Source organism: Chionomys nivalis, chromosome 3 (genome assembly GCF_950005125.1).
Source record: "Chionomys nivalis chromosome 3, mChiNiv1.1, whole genome shotgun sequence".
Classification (NCBI taxonomy): Eukaryota; Metazoa; Chordata; class Mammalia; order Rodentia; family Cricetidae; genus Chionomys; species Chionomys nivalis.
Window position 1 is genome coordinate 1,783,953 of NC_080088.1, and position 19,611 is coordinate 1,803,563.

Genomic DNA, 19,611 nt, shown 5'->3' on the forward strand with positions numbered 1-19,611 from the left:
GCTCTAGAGTCTGAGAGTACAGTCAGCTCTGGGAAAGTAGTTCTTCCCAGCTGGCTTTTAAGTGGCATCCATTGTGTCTGGAACATTTGGAGTGGAAACTCAGTAGAAGTGGGGGCAATGCAGACGCTGAAGGGACCAGTAGAGGCAGAATCCAGTAATCCTTAAGGATAGCCTAGATGCATCTAGTCTTTTACCAGGAGAGGCCGAAAAGCACTTGCTAGAGGGATGAGTGGGTGAAAGAGCTAACAAGAGCCATCCAATGATTGATGGAGCACAACCGCCGCCATGGTCTAATTCTCCTCAGGATTGTATGTGGTGGGAACAACAGAGCCAGTGGGTTGTGGAATCTGCAGTCTCGGGCAGTGCGTTAGCTACTACAGACCTGAGAGCTCTTCTAAGACCGGCCATGGATGAAGACAATGAAAGACTCCAGCGTGGGGGGGGGCCTTCCAAGGCTCTGCCCCATAGTATTGGCAGCTGATGGCTGTCATGGAAGGGAGGGCCATTCTTCTTGGGGGGGGGAAGCACTGTTCCAAAAGATTATAGCAAGGCCACAGGTATGTGAGAAGCACAAGCTGAATTCAGCAGGCTCAAATAATAAATATTTAACTTTAATTTTTAATAATTATTTTAATTTTAAATAATAATTTATTTATTTAATGATTATTTAATAATTTAAGAATTATTTAATAACTCTTAACAGCAGTTAAGAATGCTTGCTGCTCTTCCAGCAACCCCAGTTCAGTCTCCAGGGCAAACATGAGACAGACAATTTCTGTAATACCAGCTCTAGGGGATCAGACACCCACTTCTGGCTACCTCGAGCATCCACACACATGTGGAATAGATAGATAGATAGATAGATAGATAGATAGATAGATAGATAGATTAGATAAGCATGGACACATGAATTTAAAAATTAAGCAAATACTAAATAATGAAGGACGTAAAGTTGGGAGGGAAATGTGGGCATGGGCTGAGAAGTGGAGATGGATGTGATTAAGTTACATTGCATACGTTATGAAATTCTCACAAAGAAAAAGCCTTATCCTTAAAAGATGTCACTATATACATTTATATAGAAAACTGGAAGACATGGACAGGATTACTGTAGAAACTGAGAATACTGGTGATGAAGTAGCTTGTCCCTACCCGGAGCATTGGGTCTCAGAACAGTGTTCCGATGCCCTGTTGCTCATCTGCCCCCCTACCCCGGGTCTTTTGTGAGTGAACAGACAGAAGTGACTCCACCTTGGCACTGGGCTTCCGTGGAAACTATTGAGTGGGCTGTGGTCATCACAAGCCTTTAATTTTGTTTTCCCTAAGACACGGTGGCCATGGGTTGCCGCTTGCTCTCCCTCCAAACCCACCCTGGGGCTCTGCCAATTCCCCCTGCTCACTCCTGTAACTCTTGACACAGGAACCTCTCCCAGGGAGCCTGGGGCTTCTGAGGGCTGGGTGGAGGGTTCTGCACTGGGAGAACTTCACAACAGGTCTCAGCCACCTGCCCTCATTGGTATCTGCTTCTCATGGGAACATGTGATGTATGGGATCCATTTTCCCTCCGAGGCATCCCTCAGGTCCCATAGTCCAGGAGTTTGCAGCTTGATCTAACCTAAAATAAGGTCTTCATTTGATGCCTGTGTTTAGTGTTAGGGGAGGACACCCGGGTCCTCAACAGAATCTCCACAAAAGGAAACTTAACAAAGTCCAACGCAGGGGCTGTGGTAAGCTTCACCACTTCCTGAGAGAGTGCTGGGCTGTGCCATCACTTCCCCAGGGAGAAAGCTGGCTTTGCTGCAGACTTCTGGTGAGCTGGTGGGTCTTGGGTTTCCTAGTGTGGTCGCTTTTAGGGTTGTTTGGAGTGCCTGCCTGTCACCAGCCTGAGAGACAAGTCTCTCAGGCCATTCTTTGTAATAACCACAGCGTTCACATAAGCAAGGAGCGATGTGGGGGATGGGAGGTGGCACCACCACCACCCTGGCAGGCTACCTGTCATCAGGTCATTGAGACAGTGCATCTGTGGGTTAGTCTTGCAGTAACCAGGGCCCCTTCCTGTTCTCTGGAGAGTGTACGGTACACCGAGGTCTATATCCATCCTGTTCAAATTTCCCAATCAAAGGATACAAGAGTTTTCATGCTGCCACTGGTGTTTTGCTTTGTTTGGTTTGTTTTTTGTGGGGGGAAGGGGGAGTCCAGTCGATACCCTTGGAAAGAGAATAAATCTAAGTTAGGAGATATTCACCCAGAGCTGGTGTGATCTACTCAGTAACTAAGTCTGGCCAGAGACAACTAGTCAACCCTGAAACTGCCCACTTTCAGACACCTTAAGGACAGGTTGGAGACTGGGATGGAGAACAAGCAGTGGCCTACAGCCACACATGAATGGCTTCCAGCACTACCAGGACAGAGTCTCAGCTTGTAGCCCAGGTTCCACCCTTGAAGACTTGGCCTCAGCAGCATGAAACACACATAGCATTTGTAACATGTGGTGGGTGTGCAGTGTCTGTGTTGACATATAGCACATGGTGTGTGTGTGCGTGCGTGTGTGCGTGCTTGTGTGTGTGTGTCTGTGTTGCATATGTCTGTATATATCACCTACAGTGAGTGCCCCGTCTTTTGCGCTCGGTGCCCCAGCCACTTCAATAGGCCTGTGGCTCCTCACTTCCTCCTTCCCTGAGCCTGGCAACACTGGTGACTGACTTTGCATGGAACCTGTCTGATTCTTACACCCTGAGGTATCAGGGACTAGATCCTATCCACCCTCAGTAGCCCTGCATTTCAGACAATCCAGAAGAGGCTCTGTAGGAGGTCAGCCTTAACTCACCAGAGCCTTCCCTCCACAGGACATGCTGGGCCGGCACCGCCTGCTACTCATCCTAACTGGACTGCTCTCCCTGGGATCTGGTGAGTTCTATGAAGTCAGCTCCTATGAGGTGTTCTGGGGAAGAACAGGCACACCCTGTGGGCATCACTTCACTCACAGAGCCACACGGGGCTTCCAGTCCTGACCTGACCTCTCCTGTGCCCCTTCCCTCCCCGTCCCTATTGACTCTGCAGCAGCTGGGATGAGCAGAACCTACTTACCCAACTGTCTCCCCAGCCCTGTCGCAGCTGTGTACCAAGGACAAAGTGAGCACCTGTCAGGACTGCATCAGGTCAGGGCCTGGCTGCGCCTGGTGCCGGAAGCTGGTAAGAACCCCATGGGTTGACGGGCAGAATATAACATCTATTCATTCTCTCTGTCTTTCTCTATCTCTCTCTGTGTATGTGTGTGTGTCTCTCTCTGGTCTCCACCGTGCCCCATGACTGTCTGCCTTGTCTGTCTGTCTCTCCTTCCTTTCTTCCCCCCAACGCATACATGCATCTCTATCTTGCTCAATATTCTGTGACTATCATTGGCTCAATGATGTTTTAGTGTCTCAAGTCTGCCCAGGGGCCCCTCTGGATATTCTGGATTCCCCCAGAATGACTCTCCCCATTTTTTAAAAATACAATGAGGGTGGGGTGTGTGTCTGTCTGTCTGTGTGTCTTTCTCTGTACGTTTGTGTCTGTGTGTGTGTGTGTGTGTCTGTATGTGTGTCTATGTGCCTGTGTATGTGTGTGTGATATAGGTATATGTACTCACGCACACAAGTAGAGTACAGAAGAGGACATCAGTCTCTGCCTATTCCTTCTCAATTCCTAGAGCCGAGCTGGTGGCCAGAGTGCTTATGCTAGGTTACAGGCACATGCAGCATTTATTTGTGTGTAGATGCCGTGATTTGAACTCAAGTCCTCAGTGCTAGAGGGAGTAGTTCAAGGGCAGAAAAGGGCCTCCAGCTGCCTGATTTGGAGCCCTCAAGGAGACTGAGATTGTCTCAAGGCCAGTTATTCCTTGGTAGGCTGTCCCCATCCACAGAGATTTCTATGCCAAATTGTAATGGCAAGTGAAGAGGAGATAGGCTGGTTTCTTTAGTCCCTATGATCCGTCATCTTCCTTGTGACACTAACCTGGCCCTTTCCCCAGAACTTCACAGGCCAAGGGCAGCCAGAGTCTGTCCGCTGTGACACCCCGGAGCAACTGTTGTTAAGGGGCTGCACATCTGAGTACCTCGTGGACCCCAAGAGCCTTGCTGAAAACCAGGACAAGGACAGGGACCAGAAGCAGATGTCCCCACAAAATGTGACGCTTTACTTGAGACCAGGTAGGCTCGAACTTGCCTGGAGCGGACGGGGCACATGGTGTTTACAGGAGCTCGGCCAGCATCCCCGCTGTCACTGTGGACAGGTAGACTGTGGTTCAGTTTCTTCTCCTGACAGTGTTGAGATTCCTGACAGAGGCAGCTCAAATGGGAGAGGGTTTGACTCACAGTTCAGGGGTACAGCCCATCAAGGTGGGGGTGCCACAACAGCAGGAGCTTGAAGCAGCTGGGCACAGGACATCCACAGTCAGGAAGCAGAGGGTGATGGATGCATGCCGCTGCAAGTGCAAGAAATAGAGCACAGGATCCCAGCCAGGGAGTGATGCCGCCCACAGTGGGCAGGTCTTCCCGCCTCAACTGACAGACTCAGGAGAGTCGCACACAGGCTGGCCCTGAGGGCTTTCTCCCAGGTGATTCTAGATTGTGTAAGGTGGACAGTTAACACTTGCCATTGCAGGGTGTGTGTCCAGGTTGGCCTGAAGGTTGCTGGGATCCTCATGACTGATGTCCACTCTCCAGACACCTGAGCTCCCAAATATCCACAGGAGACTGAAGCAGGAGATGCATTTGAATTCAGGAGTTGATTCAAGGGTAGACACACACACACACATACTCACGCATGCGCATACACACCACACACCACGCACATCATAATTGCATTTTTAATTTAAAAGGCTGAGGTTCTCCATACATAGCTCTGCCTCTCGCTAAACCTAAGCAAGCAAATCTCCCCCAGCCTCCATTGTCTGCTGTCTGCACTGGATGCCTGGTCTCCCTTTTAACCCTGTGCTATGTTTTTGTTCTGCTTTGCTTTGGTGTTGAGAAGGGAGTACAAACCATTTGGAAAATACTGTTGCATTCAATCTCAGAAGGCCAAGTGTTCTTGAGAGAAGAAGGGCACTGATAAGTCCTGCAACTGAGAAACTCTTTAAACCAGTCTGCCCAACAGATGATGTGACCGTGGCCACAGCAAGTGTTTTGGAGCACAGGCCCCATTGTTGATATGAGGCCTGGCCCCAGGGAGCCAGGGTGGTAAATCGAGCCACAGGCAGAAGCAAAGGGCTTGTGTGGGCTGGCTCCACAGGCTGATTAACTCACTCACAAGACATCCTGCTCATGGATCTGGAGAATGGAAGCCCAAAATCAGGGTGCTGGGGGTTGCTGGGTTCCTCAGAAGTCACTTCAGCTATCTGTTTGGTGTTCCCACATGGCAAGAAGAAGCAGGAGAGTTTTTGGTGCTCTCTCCCTTTTAAGCAGGGCCCCACTATGTAGCCCACACTGACTTCCAATTCACAGATTTTTCTGCTCTGCCTCCTTAGTGCTGAGGTTAAAGGTGTGCACCACCAGGTATAGATAGCTATCGGTCCCTTTTCAAGGATGCTATCCCAGGCAGCAATGATGGAAGAAACTGAGAGGACCGAGGTGTTACTGGAGAGAACAGTCCATGTGCAACCCCTGCTCAGTACCAGTGTCCTAAGACAACACAGCCCAGCAGCAACACCCTTCTCCTTCACAGGGCAAGCGGCAGCATTCAACGTGAGCGTCCAGCGGACCCAGGACAACTCTGTTGACCTGTACCTCTTGATGGCCATCTCTGACTCCATGCAAGACCATCTTTCCAATGTCCAGACACTGGGCAGTGACCTGGTCCAAGCCCTCAATGAGATCACCAGATCAGGCCATATTGGTGAGGTCCACAGCCACTACAGGGATCTGTCTCAGCATTTCCTGTATCCTGGGCAACCCCTCCCCAACACACCAGAGGCAAGTGACCTGAGAGCTGCCGCTGGGGAGTTCTCAGGACATCACTGTGGGTGGAGTGGGCCTGCATCCCCTCCAGGGACCATGTCCAGTCACTGACCACAAGATTCAGCCCTCCACTGGTTCTTCTTTCCTTTCTCACTCATTTCTTGGTAAGCTCAAAAGACAGAAGTGCTAATTTCTAAAAACCAGTGAACATCAGATTAGGACAACAAAGTAGCAATTGTAGCATAAAGGCAGTGATCACAATGAGCTGGAGGTCAAAGGGTCAGAGCTCCACAAACACCAACAGGTTCAGAGAATAAGGCTTGGGTGCTTGCATGTGTGATGTGTGCACAGCTCCACCTTGCCTGGCTTCCCCCAAACAGCACTCTCTTCCCTGAAGAGTGATGTACTCCCTCACACTTGGACATCTTTGTTCACACTCATGCACTCGTATGTGTGTGCATAGCCACATGCACACCCAAAGGCATGCTCACACATGTATTAGACCACATGTGCACATACATTCTCAAATACATACAGTGACACAAATGAACAATTTATTTCTGCACCTGGACATGCTCACATTCATATAGAAACACACTTATGTAAACTGTGTCCAGGCATACACACGATTTTGAATGCTCGCATGTATGCACAGGAACTCCCACAAATACATACTCAAACACACACATCCACCATCCTGTTTTCTCCCTTGTTTTACTATAAGGCAGGGAAACTGAGGTTGTGTCCAGGTATCTCCCAGGCTCACCTCCCTATCTTAGACCCAGCCTTCTACCTCCAACCACCAAAGCCTCCCAGCCTCACCTGTCCTCCTCAGGCTTCGGATTCATCAGGAACATGACCTTCCAGCACATCCTGAAGCTGACTGATGACTCCGGTCAGTTTCAGAAGGAACTGGCGAAGCAACTGGTTTCTGGAAACCTGGATACTCCCAAGGGACAGCTGGAATCTATGATGCAAGTCGCCATGTGCCTGGTGAGCTTACCAAGCCCTTCTGAGGTTTGAAGACTTCCGTGGTGCTGCAAGCTGTTGTATTAGCCATGTTCTCTCAAAGGGTCAAGGCCCCTTTGCTGGCTGTCAGCCTGAGAGGAATAACCCTCACTAGACTTCTAGAGAGCCGCAGGAGGTGGCTGGGAGGGAGAGAGGGAAGAGGGCAAAGGAACCTGCAACATTACCTGCAGATTCACTATTATCTGTGATGCCACTAACCCTCCTGAAGCCTAGAACTCACCAAGTGACCATGGTAACCTGGGTCTCATCCTACATGTCCTGAGTCAGGGGCCCACTCTCACCTCCAAGGCAAGACAACAATCCCTGGCCAGAGTTTGCTCCTACTTTTCTTCCCTCACCCACACACCATCCCACACCTGTCCCAGGCTGTCTCTTTATGTCACTGTTGCAGCAAGCTCACTCTATGCTGGCTCAGCTCTTTTCTCTCAGCTCTCTGGCCTCCCTGGGTGTCAGACTACAGCATGCTGCAAGCACACAACCCTTTCCGGGGATTCTCCAGGAAGACGCAGTTCCCCTGTGGGCCCTGTATTCACACTTGGGATTTGCCTGTCATGATGGACACCACAGATTTTGGGGGGATGTTTTTGGGATGTCTGGAGGGATGGGCTGTACAAGTTCTGCCTATTGGGAAGTAGACACGCATTTCATGTCCCCTCACCTCACACTTGGGGCATCTTAGCAGACACACCCCAGACTCAATCTCTACTCTCTCTTTCTGTTGTCTGGCTGCTGTGAAACCCCAGAGCAGGAGGGGCAGGCTCCAGGCTGCCACACCCAGCTCCTGCGGTGGCCAGCGGAAAAAGTACAGCGGGTAACTCCAGGCCATTTGTTTCTCAGGGAGAAATCGGTTGGCGCAATGGGACACGGTTTCTGGTGCTCGTCACGGACAACGATCTTCACTTGGCTAAAGACAAGAGTCCGGGTACCAGACTGAATCCCAGTGATAGTCACTGTCACTTGGAAGATGGCATGTTCAAGAGCAGAAGAGAACCTGTGAGCTCCTTCCTTCCCTGGTGTCACCTGAGGCTTAGCCCTGCGTGACACAAGACAGGAACCCAAATGGGGGACAAAACAAGACTCTTATAAACTTGCCCCCTCATAACAGCCAGGTCAGGATCACACAGGGTCACCTCTCCAACCTAAGAAACACATTCAAGAAAAACTCGGAAGCTGTGACTGGTCCTATTAGGTCTCAGGTATCAGCCGCAGGCCAGAGCACAGCCTGACACAGAGGACACCAAGACATACTGAAGAGAGTCTCCCCTATTCTACAAGTCAGCAGGGGAGTCACAAAGGAATATGATATGGGCTGGAGGGCTCAAAGGAGCCACTGAGAAGAACAGTCCCTAGGGGATGGAGTGGGCTAGGAGGAAGGGCCCTGCAGGCAAGCTACAGCAGGACTAATGGCAACTTTGAAGAGTCTGGAAGGGAGGACAATGAAGATCCCCCACCCCACCCCCGAGTCCCAACCTAGCATGGCAGCCGAGGGTCCCTGCTAGAGTGGGGTCTGTGGGTTAGCAGAGCCACAAATGACTGGATGTAGGTTAGAAGGAAGACTGAGAGGTTGCCAGGATTAGAGGGATCCTGGGTCTGCACCAAGAGACCAAGCACACTGCAACTTTTGGTGTTTTCTTAACTGTTTTTCAACATCATTCATTTCTGCTGAATTCTGTTCACATATTTGTGCGCCTTGTTCAGATAAGGTGCTGCCACAGGACAAGGGTGATATCATAGTTCTCAGAGCCGTAGTCCACTGGGTGACCTGACAGGATGCCCCTTCTCCCCAGGACGACCATTCAGTGCTCCAGCTGGCAAGGAAACTGGCTGAAAATAACATCCAGCCCATTGTCATGGTGCCCTCGAGGATGGTGAATACACATGAGGTAAGAGAGGTGGGTCTTGACCAAGAGTGGCAGGCATTTTAGTTGCAGGGTGAGGAAGCCCAGCATTCTCGCAGGATCCCCGGAGTGAAGTCCTGCTTCCACTTGCCAGAGTAAGGGCCTGAGACCAGAATGAGACACAAGTCCAGCAGTCTAAGACGAGGAAGATGGCCATGATCTATTTGTCTGATGACCAGTTCTTATGGGTCAGCAAGATCCCTACAGTAGAACATCAGAGCTACAGTCTGCAGTGGGACCATTTGGGACCTGCTCCTCTATGAGGACTGCTCTAGGGACTTCTGAACTGATCCATCCAGTTAAATCAGAAAGCAGCTGCTCCCAGTAACAAATTCTCCCCATCTGAGAGTGACATCAGTGTCCTCTGACATCATCCATCCTCATAGGCACACTCGTGTGACACATGAGTACTCAGGTTGACTCCCCTTGTGCCTGGACTCTCTGAAGCTGTGTGGCCTTGCACAACAGCCGGGTGCAGGGCTGGGTTGAGTATGAACATGAATCGTGGGGGAGGAAGCCCTACAATGGCTGGGGAGTTGACTGTTGCTGGATGTGCATTGCTGAATGAGGACCCAGGGTTGGGTCACATCACAGGTCTCAGGCAAGCCTTGGTTGCCAGGACAACAGGCAAACCACACTTCTTGTTGTTAGGTTCCCAGGTTCCAGAGAAGGGAAGCTACCCTACAGAGACAGTAAGAGGAGAGGTGGCAGCCTGGAATACTGCCATCACAGCAGCCACGGGGAACAGTGGCTTGGCTCTGCACAGGTTGCCTTCTAGCGGAACAAAGAGGAGGACACTCCATAGTCAGGATGTCACAGCCCCTGTGTCCTCATCTGTGACTGGGCTATGGCAATCCCCTCCTCACAGAGTTGTAGTGGGTCAGGAGTCATACTCCCACAGACAGCATGGTGACAAGGGAGGAAGCCACAGATGGGAGACTTGAGGCCCACCACTTCCTTTGCTCTGAGAGGTCATAGGCCTCCATAAGGCTCTGTTCTCGTGAGGTTGGTCAATGCCACAAGGAGCACACGAGAATGTTACACACAAGACCCTTCTCTGTGGATGCTTCTGGACTTAGGGGAAAGCCACTTTCATAAACTGGACAAGGCAGAGCCCGAATTTTCTGGTGGGCTGGTCCCATAGCCAAGACAAATGACAGTGAGTTGATGAGCACAGAGAGGTTTGGTGGCCTGGATGTAAAAAGCCTACTGTGCTCACAGAGAGGGCAGACTCCATTCCAGGGACAATGCGGGATAGAGAAGTGTCTATCCTGACTGTCAGTAGGATTTGTCTGGAGAGGGTACCAACATTCCCTTTTCATGACATGTGACACAGTCCTTGAATGACACTAGGCAATTGTGGGGAGGATGATGGTCTGTCAGCTATCCAGGGATTCAGGCTGAGCCACCTCCAGGGACACTCTGGGAAACAGATCAGTTCTGCCAGGGCTGATTGTCACAGGGTTGTGTAATATGGTCCCCATTAAAATCAGATTGCTCAAACCCAGTAATGCTCAGTAAGGCTTACCTCTTCCTCCTCTTCCTGTGATTTTACCACTTTCTATTGCCCTATGTGTCATGGGTATGATTTCTGTCCACCGTGATGATATGGTGAAGGTATTGTCCCGTGATAAGACAGGTGTGTGTTCCCCAGTCAGTGACATCAACAGTTTGAAAATGGAACTGCCTGCCAGACATGAGCGTACCAAGAGCCAGGTGTCGGCACTTGGCAGCATGCCACCGATGCTCCTTCTGCGACTCTGTGAAGTGGAGACTCAGCTGAGCATCATCCCAGCCACTTGGAGAGCTGGAGGGACCCCCTGGGTGTCACAAGCCTTCAGGAGCACGGAGGAGTTGGTGGTCCCAGGTGCCAGCTTGATCTTCTCTCCCAACAGAGACTCACCACGTTCATCTCCACGTTGACCATCAGGGAACTTTTGGGTGACTCCAGCAATGTGGCACAGTTCATTAAGGATACCTACAGGGTGAGTCTCCTGGAGTAGCTGGGTGAGATGGTCTGAACTTCACAGTTAGCAGAGCTGACTTACGGAACCCTGCTGTAGCCTCCAGCAGCCCCGACCGGCACCCTACAGTCTTCTGCACAGACACAGAGGACAGGACCGTTCCTCTTACTGGTGAATGACTGTGTGGCTCGCAGATCTTTTCTGGCTCTCCCTAAAACATGAGTTCCAAGTCCTACCCAGATGGGGCTCTCCCCTGCCTACCGCCATGGAGATAGAAGAGGGCAGGTGGCCATGGAAGAGCACATGCTGTCTCACAGGCTGGGGAGACCGCAGACATCGCCTTAGTAAATTCAGATGCTGTGTAGACAGTCTTGGGAAGAAGGGCCTGTTCTAGTTCACTTTCTGTTACTGTGTTAAAGAGACAGCACCCACGGTGAACTAGGCCCTCCTGCATCAAGTAGCAATTAAGAAAATGCCCATAGACGTGCCCACAGGTCAGTCTGATAAGGCAATTCCTCAACCGAGGTTGCCTCTTCCAAACGGACTCTGGTTTGTATCAAGTTGACAGAAACCAACCAGCGCAGCACTTCCTGCATGCCGGTCCCACTCCTGCCCCAGGCAAATGCTGCAGACCCTCATTCCTCATCCTCCACCCTGGTGTGTTGTCTATCCAGCTGCATCCAAGTCCACACCCTTGGGTTCCCAGGGTTCCGGTAGACACCAGCATGCATGACATACTGCATTGCTCGGGGTTTACAGATACAGAAATTTACAAGTGACGGGTATCCTTAAATTCTGACCTAGCCTTCTGTGACCAAACATCCTGGGATCCACCAGCACAGTGGGGGGAGGGGGACTGCAACACTGCCATCACTGACCATGGAGAGGTTTCATCTCCTTCTATAGCCTTGTGAACCCCAGATGCCCCCAGGAAGACTCTGTGCCAGACCACTGCCCAGTCTAGCTCTGCCTTTCTAGGGATGACTCAGGTGACGCCATCCTTGCCCACCCGCCAGATGCCACCTGTTCCCTTTGTCCTCCCATCTGTGCTCTGTCTCTCACATCTTCAACAGTCTGTGGCTCCTCCTCAGCTGGCCCTGGCGTTCAGCAGTGAGGGGACTATCCTCAAAGGGCTCACAGCTGTGTCTATGCTGGTCTCAGAGCAAGCCATGGCGTGGAGCTGCTGGCCTGCCCTGACACGCTCACTGAGCTACCAGTAGGTGTTTGTGTCATCAGCTGGTGTGCCGGGGTGGGGGGGGGGCATGAAAAGTGTAACGGTGCCACAGTACTGGAGGGGCAGGGACAGCTGAACCTGTCACCCCTGAGCATGGCTGTTCTCTGCCCACAGAGACTCACCTCCAGAGTCTTCCTGGACCACACCACCATCCCCAACACTCTGAAAGTCACCTACGACTCCTTCTGCGGTAACGGGGTATCAAGTACAGGCAAATCCAGAGGGGAGTGTGACAGTGTGCAGATCAGCGACCAGGTGAGCCTGGGGTTCCCAACCCAGCATGCTAGAGGGCCCACCAGGTATTTCAATAACTCAATCTCAGGGACATTCAGGAGGAAACAGAGGCTCACCTGGAGCAAGCAAACGGGAAAGCAATTGGTGGCCAGCGGCCAGACGGTTCTCCCTTTAAACATCACTTGGCAGACTGGTGCTGTCTATATGGTAATGTTAAGGAGCAGGAAGGCACCAAATGCGCAGACCAGGAAACCCAACACCCCTCCTGGAATAGCCCAGACGCACTAACCAGTCATGCAATAACAGCACCCCCTAGGGGGCAATTGCTAGACATGAAGAGAGATTAAAAAATAAGGTATGGATTGGGTCATCTTTTCTAACTTTTGTTTCATTTTACCTTTTGATGGAAACATCAAGTCTCAAGCCACACAGGTGAGCAGAAAAACAAACTGACTTCTTTCCCTAACAAATATAAATTTGTTACCCAAGTTTTAATCTTTCTTTTAGCTCATGAACTAACATCACACCACACACACACACACACACCCCAAACAGAATACCATCCCTTCATGCTGGGTGATTCATATGAGAAACTGACAAATTTTATTCTAAATTTTAGATGGTGCATTACTTATTTTTACTGACATTTCTTCTCTATCTTTAAGTACCATTGGCTTAAACTGATTTTAGATGTAGCCTGATTTTGCAAACCAGCACCTCTGTCATCAGCCCTCTTTGTGCCAGCCTGGGACCCTCTCCTATATTTTTATTGAATTATTTGTTTATTTATTTATTAAAGATTTCTGCCTCCTCCCCGCCACCGTCTCCCATTTCCCTCCCCCTCCCCCAATCAAGTCCCCCTCCCTCGTCAGCCCTGTGGGAAGTCCAAGGACCACCCCTCTCCTATATTCTGTGTTAGATAAAGAACATCACACTCCCTGTGGCATTCTATTATCTTAGCACTCTGAACACAAGGGAAAACTGTACCCCATACATTCACTGTAAAAAATCTCCTACTGTATGGATAATGAAAAACACTACCTCCCTAGTCTAATTCACAGCAGGGCTTGGATGCTGGTTAGTAAGGGCTGCGGGTGGGGTGGAGTGGGAGTCTGGACTCCCTACAGCTTGATCCATCGTCTGTCCCAAGATCCTCTGCTTCAGAAAGAACCCATGCCACCCCTCCCCAGACATCACTCTGATCCCTCCCAGCACCCCTGAGGAGAAGGAGTAGGACCACGACCCTGGTTACCCATAGTCCCTGTCTAAACCCCGTTATCCTCCTTCAGGTGACCTTCCAGGTCAATGTCATGGCTTCAGAGTGCATTCAGCACCAGGCCTTTGTCATCCAGGCCCTGAGCTTCACTGATACGGTGACTGTGCGGGTCCTTTCCCAGTGTGAGTGCCAGTGCCGGGACCCAAGTCAGGAGCACAGCCTCTGTGGAGGCAAGGGTGTCATGGAATGTGGCGTCTGCAGGTGAGGCAGATACATGCCGCTCTTGGCAGTCCAACCCGTGGGAAGGTTATCTATGGATGAGGTGATCACAGACAGCCCACAGCACTTTTTTTCCCCTAGATAGCTCCTAGGCTGCCTGGTGTGAGAGGATCTGGTGGGGAGCTCCCAAAAGTCCTTGCTATCACTCCCAAAGTCCTTGCTATCACTCCCCAAACCAGGGTATTCCTCGGCAATTCCAACTTCACTCTCCACTCTCTGGCCACGAAGGGTCCCAGGCAGAGAATTGGCTCACAGGAAACCCCTCTCACCAGAAGACAGATCTAGTAGCAGGCAAGGACTGAGACCAAGTCAAAGCTTAGGTCTGGTTTATCAGCTACCAGAGATCCAGGGACATTCAGAAGCCTCAAGCAGTGTACCATTTGCCCCACGTGGGCCATCTGCGCAATGCCATAGTAGCCTGTCAGAGGGACTGTTCATGGGCCAAGGACAAGCTTATGCTTGGCCACCCTACCCAGGGCGGCCTTGGGTCTACCTCAGGTGCGCACACAGAACACCACTGAGAAAGGAGTGGCCGTGGTGTGCCATACTTTACAGGTGTTTGGATGTGTGCACTGGGCCAAAAGGCTGAAGGTGTGTCCACCTCAAGGAAGAACCTGATCACTGCCCTTCCTATATGGCCACAGGTGCAGCTCTGGCTACACAGGGAAAACCTGTGAGTGCCAGACACAGGGCCAGAACAGTCAGGAACTGCAGAGAAGCTGCCAGAAAGACAACAGCTCCCTTGTGTGCTCAGGATTGGGAGACTGCATCTGTGGGCGGTGTGAGTGCCACACCAGTGACGTCCCCAACACAGTGATCTTTGGGCAGTACTGCGAGTGTGACAGTGTAAACTGTGAAAGATACAACGGCCAAGTCTGCGGTGGTCCACGTGAGTGACAAGGGCCACCGCAACTGGGGGATGGGCTTTCTTGTCAGTTTGCACCAGAAGATGTTAGAGGGACACTGGGACCAATGAACAGATGATTGCTAGTCTTGCCGAGCTACACAGCAACAGCAAGGCTGGCCAGGCCTTCCATGTCTGTGAGGGTCAGCCATTGTCCCTGGAGGACAACAGAAGTAACAGTCCTGACTCAAGAGCTATTCAAACACGATGTGGAGGCCCAGTCTGGCTGAAAGGCGGATGTGTTGCTGCAGGGGTGGGGGATCTCCCTGGTCCCTGTGTCTTTGCCCAGCTGTCCTTCCCTGGTGTTGTAGGGCTGGATGAGAAGGTACTGGTAGAAGCAGGCAGCAAGGAGGCTGTAAGTACAGTCCTCCCTGGCAGGCACTATTGGGCAAGAGCCCAGGGTGATGGGAGATTGGTTCCTAGTTCCCACCCACCTCCAGGAAGGTGAGTTGTGTGACCTCGGCTGTTTTCCAGAGAGGGGCTCCTGCTCCTGTGGCCAGTGAGTTTGCAAGGAAGAGTATGAGGGCTCAGCCTGCCAGTGCCGGAGGTCCATTGAGGGCTGTCTGAGCAAAAATCTGGTGGTGTGCAATGGCCATGGCCGATGCCGCTGCAACAGTTGTGAGTGTGACCCCGGCTACCATCCACCACTGTGTGAGGAGAGCTCCGCTGTTTCTCCTGCTGCTTTCTCACGCTGCCACAAGTACATGTGAGTGTCCCCAACCACCCACGCTGCCCTCACAGCTAGGCTACCTGGGAGTCCCCAGGGGTGCCACTATACCATAGTTCTCAGCAAGATCCAGCAGACACAGCAGGAGGTGTCATTTTGAGGGGGTCTGTACCTCCCTTGGATCCAATTTCCACTGGCTCTGCCCTTTGGTCTCCTCCCAGGAACACAGTCTGCTCTACCCTCACTTACACCACTGTGCAGACCTCTAAGGGCGCCTGGGATTCTCACTACAGGACCAGCTTGTATGTGGAATACCCTCACATGTTACACTCCGTGAACCTTGACACTCCCACGTCCCCTGAGACACCTGCTCATCCTTGCGTATCTGTACATCCTAACTATCAGAGCACCCTTACACGGCAGTCTACGCTCACACAGTAATACACCTTGGCATCCCTGTGAAGTCTTGCACAGCTAGACAAACTGATCCACCAGTGCACCCTGACACACCAGTTTGCACTCACATAACATGCATCTTGACAAACTCACACAGCCTTGCACACAGTACTCTCTCATTCACCAGTGCTCCCGAACATACATGTACACAGTGACACTTCGTGCACCCTGACACACACACAGCCTTACACATCAGTACACCCTTATTGGCTGGGACATGCTCACACACCAGTATGCAGTCACTCACCATTCACCCTGACAGACCCATGCAGCCTGACACCCTTAAAGTCTCGTACACTTGTAAATCCTGACACACTCATGCATCTTTACATAGTGCTGCACCCAACACACCTGTGTACCCTCACACAGTGTGCACCTTGCCCATCCTTAAGCCCTTGGACACCCCCTCGCCGTCCCATTTCATCAAACTCATTCCCAACTTCTCCTCAGCTCCTGTGCCAAGTGCTTAAAACTCAGCAATGGAGCACCTTGCTTCTGGGAGTGTATGGATCTGTTGAGTTCAGAATTTCATCGCAAGAACTGCAGTGAACAGGATGCACAGGGCTGCTGGACGACCTACACTGTGCGCCAGCGAGACCGGAGAAGCATCTATTCCATCTATGTAGAGGAGAGTCGAGGTAAGGCTGGACAGTGCCCAGATCTGGTGAGGTAGGACACAGTGACAAGAACTCTAGCCCAAAGCCTCTGCAGATAGCAAGAGGGCTGCAAAGGGAAGGGTCTCACTCCAGTGGGCAAGGATACCCAGTAGCAGAAGGAGAACTATCCAGGATACCTGGGCGGGTAAGCAGTACCCTCACCTGGCCCTGCACCAAGAGATGGTTGGCAGACAGGTACTTCTGGTGGTAGCTCCAGTCTGTGTTGAGCATGGCACCATGGAAGCACCACACCTTACAGTTGGAGCGTCTCCTGTTTGATGGGAGGGCCCCAAGGGCTGGTACCGGTTAGCTGTTTCAGGACACCTAGCATGAGTCTCAAAGGAATGGAGTGAATGCCTCTCAAGCACTCTTTGCCCCATGAAGCTCAAGTCCTGGACAATAATATCTGTGAATGGAAGATTCTGACCTAGTCTTTGTGGGATCCATGGCATGGTCCTGTCAGACAACGTCCAGCACAGTGTGAGGCTGCAACTACAGTTAAAATGAAACAAAGACCATGTGGTGAGGGACCCATTCTCCTGGAAGGAAAAATGAGATCATTGAGACAAGGAGACCCAGTAGGTTGGTGGTCATGACAGTCATCAGCCCACGGGCACCACACATCCTCTAAGGGTACAAGTTTGTTCCTGAGCATGCCAAAAAGCTATTAGAAGTTCCCAGAAGAAAAATGGCAATACTCACATTGTCTTTTTTCTTTTTTAAATTTCATCTGGCAACCAGGAGGACAGTGTCCTCCTGGTGACCACACAGAACTGTTGAATGTCTTATTGGACACAGTGAACATGGTCTTCTCGGTGACCACACAGACCCAGCACTATCAGAAATCAAGGTGCACATGGTCAGGAACCATACTGATACAATTCTAGCAACAGTTGGGTTAACACACACCTATCAGGGACCAGGAAGATATAGTAGTGGTATGGTCCTGTCAGGCATGAGGAAATAATCATCTCAGTGTATAAAGTGGTTGCTCCCTTGTCCTTGACACTGTCCAGTCATCAGTACAAGGTGTGTTTATACTGCCTGGGACCAAGTGGACATGGTCCTGTCTTGAACTGAGATAGGCATGGTCCTGCCAAATATTGCTGTCCTGGTCAGGAATAACCTGGTGGACAGGTTGAGCTGGGTTGAGTCCAGAAGTAGTAGGACAGACACTACCCTTGGATGGAGATGGCAGAAGAGATAGAGGACTAAGTGATAGTTTGAAGGTCCAGGGTTCCTCAACAGATGGATGAGACACAGGCTGTTAGAGCAGTTTGGAGAAGTGAGGAGTGACAATGGCCAAAGATGTGGAAGATGGCGGATTTGGGCAGAAGGTAAGATGTCTTTACAGGTCAGCATGCAGCTCCAGAATTCTAGTTTCTCATCCCATTCTTACTTAGCTGAAAGGACAAAGGCAGAGAGATCGCTTGAGCAACCACAGGAAATGTTGGCCAGCAGCACACTGGAACTCCTATAGGACAGAAACTTGAGCCTGCTGTTCTCCAGCCCTTCTCAAGTTGAAGCCCATGAGAGTAGGAGGGGCATAGACTCTGGGGGAGGACCTGTCCTCAGGCCATGATCATGGACTTCTCCTGGGGTCCCCATTCCCACTGTGCAGCAAGATGGCTTAGGGTCCCTCAGGAATGTCCATAACTTCCTCTGTGAATAAAACACCAGGCCTAGTGGCCTTTAAGTATCATTTGGGACCACAGAGACTGGCCTGGCTTTCTGATGCTGACTGAGGCTGTGTTCTCTTGTCTATCCATGTTGTGTGGCAGACAGCAAGTCTCTGGAGTGGGACCCTCTGGGAGAGCGGGTGACATGCAGAGGCTGTGGACTTGTGGGTAGAGACTCACATAATTCATGGCTTGTGCTTTTTCCTTAGAATGTCCCAGTGTCACCACCATTGTGCTGGGCATTGCAGTGGGTGTCCTGCTGCTTGTTGTCCTCCTATTGGTCTTGTGGATAATCCACCTGAAGGAAACCCAGAAGGTCAAGCTTTCCAGAATGGGTGGGGTTCAGCGCACACTGGACCAGCGTAAGTGACTAGACTATATGATCCTGCACCCTGCTATGCTCCGTAACTTCTCACACTGTAGGTCGTGGCTGTTTCTGGAGGTCAGCAAACACCCTGCCTCAGCAGCTCAGCTGAGCGCATACTGTAACAGCTTTGCTGCAAAGACTTAATTCATGGGAAGACCCTCCATTTCTGCCTTGGTCCTCAAAGTGACATCTTTAAACTGACCTGGTAGCCTCCAAGAGAGACCCAGAAGTCCTCCCCACACAAACAAAGTCATGTTTGGTTTCTCCCCAGAAGAGCCTCATCTTCAAGAACAGCATCATATGGAACCACCATGGTGGCATCAGAAGAGACAGGAGACCTGATGAAGATAAGGCATCAGGACCAACCACACCTCCACACTATAACCAACCAGCAAATGGCTTATACTCCCCAAAATCACCAACACAAAAGCTGGCTTTATTTGTTCCCATAGTGACCAAGATGCCAGATCTTCAGTGGACTTCTTTCCAGGGACAGCCCCCTCTTCAATCATTCATAAAACTTTGAGGAAAAAAATAAACTTCCTAAGTCTTAGGAGGCCAGACACATGCTTTCTGTCTGAAAAGTAAGAAACCAGTTCAATTAAATGTAGGGCTAATTTACATGTTAAACATCTCTTCTGGGTGTGTGTTCCTGTGTGCATACATGTCAGGAGGTGACATTAGGTGCCTTCTTCCATTACTCTCTACCTTATTTTTTGAGACAAGGTCTTTCCTTGATCCTGAAGCTCACCAGTTGGATAGACTGGCTAGCCAGTGAGTTCCAGGGTTTCCCCTTCCCAGAACTAGCCCAACGTTTATATTGTTTCTGGGAATACAGGTCACCATGGGCAGGAAGTGCATGATAAGCAGAACATGAGGAAGCTGGTCCCTTTGCATCTGCAGTCAGGGATCAGAGAGAGATGAATGCTGGTGTTTATACTTTCTCTCTTTTTATTTGGTCCTGGACCCTTGCTCACCTATAGAATGGTGCTGCCCATGTCTGGGGTGAATCTTCCTACCTCAGTTACACCTGCTTGGAAATGCCCTTCCTTCAGAGTGTCTCCTAGGTGATTCCAAATCTAGTCAAGTTGGCAA

At 50.8% G+C, this 19,611-nt stretch overlaps 1 protein-coding gene across 1 annotated transcript; it reads left to right on the plus strand.

Annotated features, from left to right (window-relative positions):
* Window positions 1-2,849: 2,849 nt before the first annotated feature.
* Window positions 2,850-18,876, plus strand: LOC130872058 (integrin beta-2-like protein). Its single transcript, XM_057765854.1, is given in 15 exon segments — window positions 2,850-2,907; window positions 3,104-3,192; window positions 4,010-4,187; window positions 5,701-5,871; window positions 6,769-6,926; window positions 7,800-7,955; window positions 8,750-8,845; window positions 10,756-10,845; window positions 12,173-12,313; window positions 13,582-13,769; window positions 14,432-14,676; window positions 15,166-15,397; window positions 16,265-16,452; window positions 18,359-18,511; window positions 18,791-18,876. Coding segments are annotated over 15 exon segments (2,211 nt in total). The 3' UTR covers window positions 18,859-18,876.
* The last annotated feature ends 735 nt before the right edge of the window (window positions 18,877-19,611 follow it).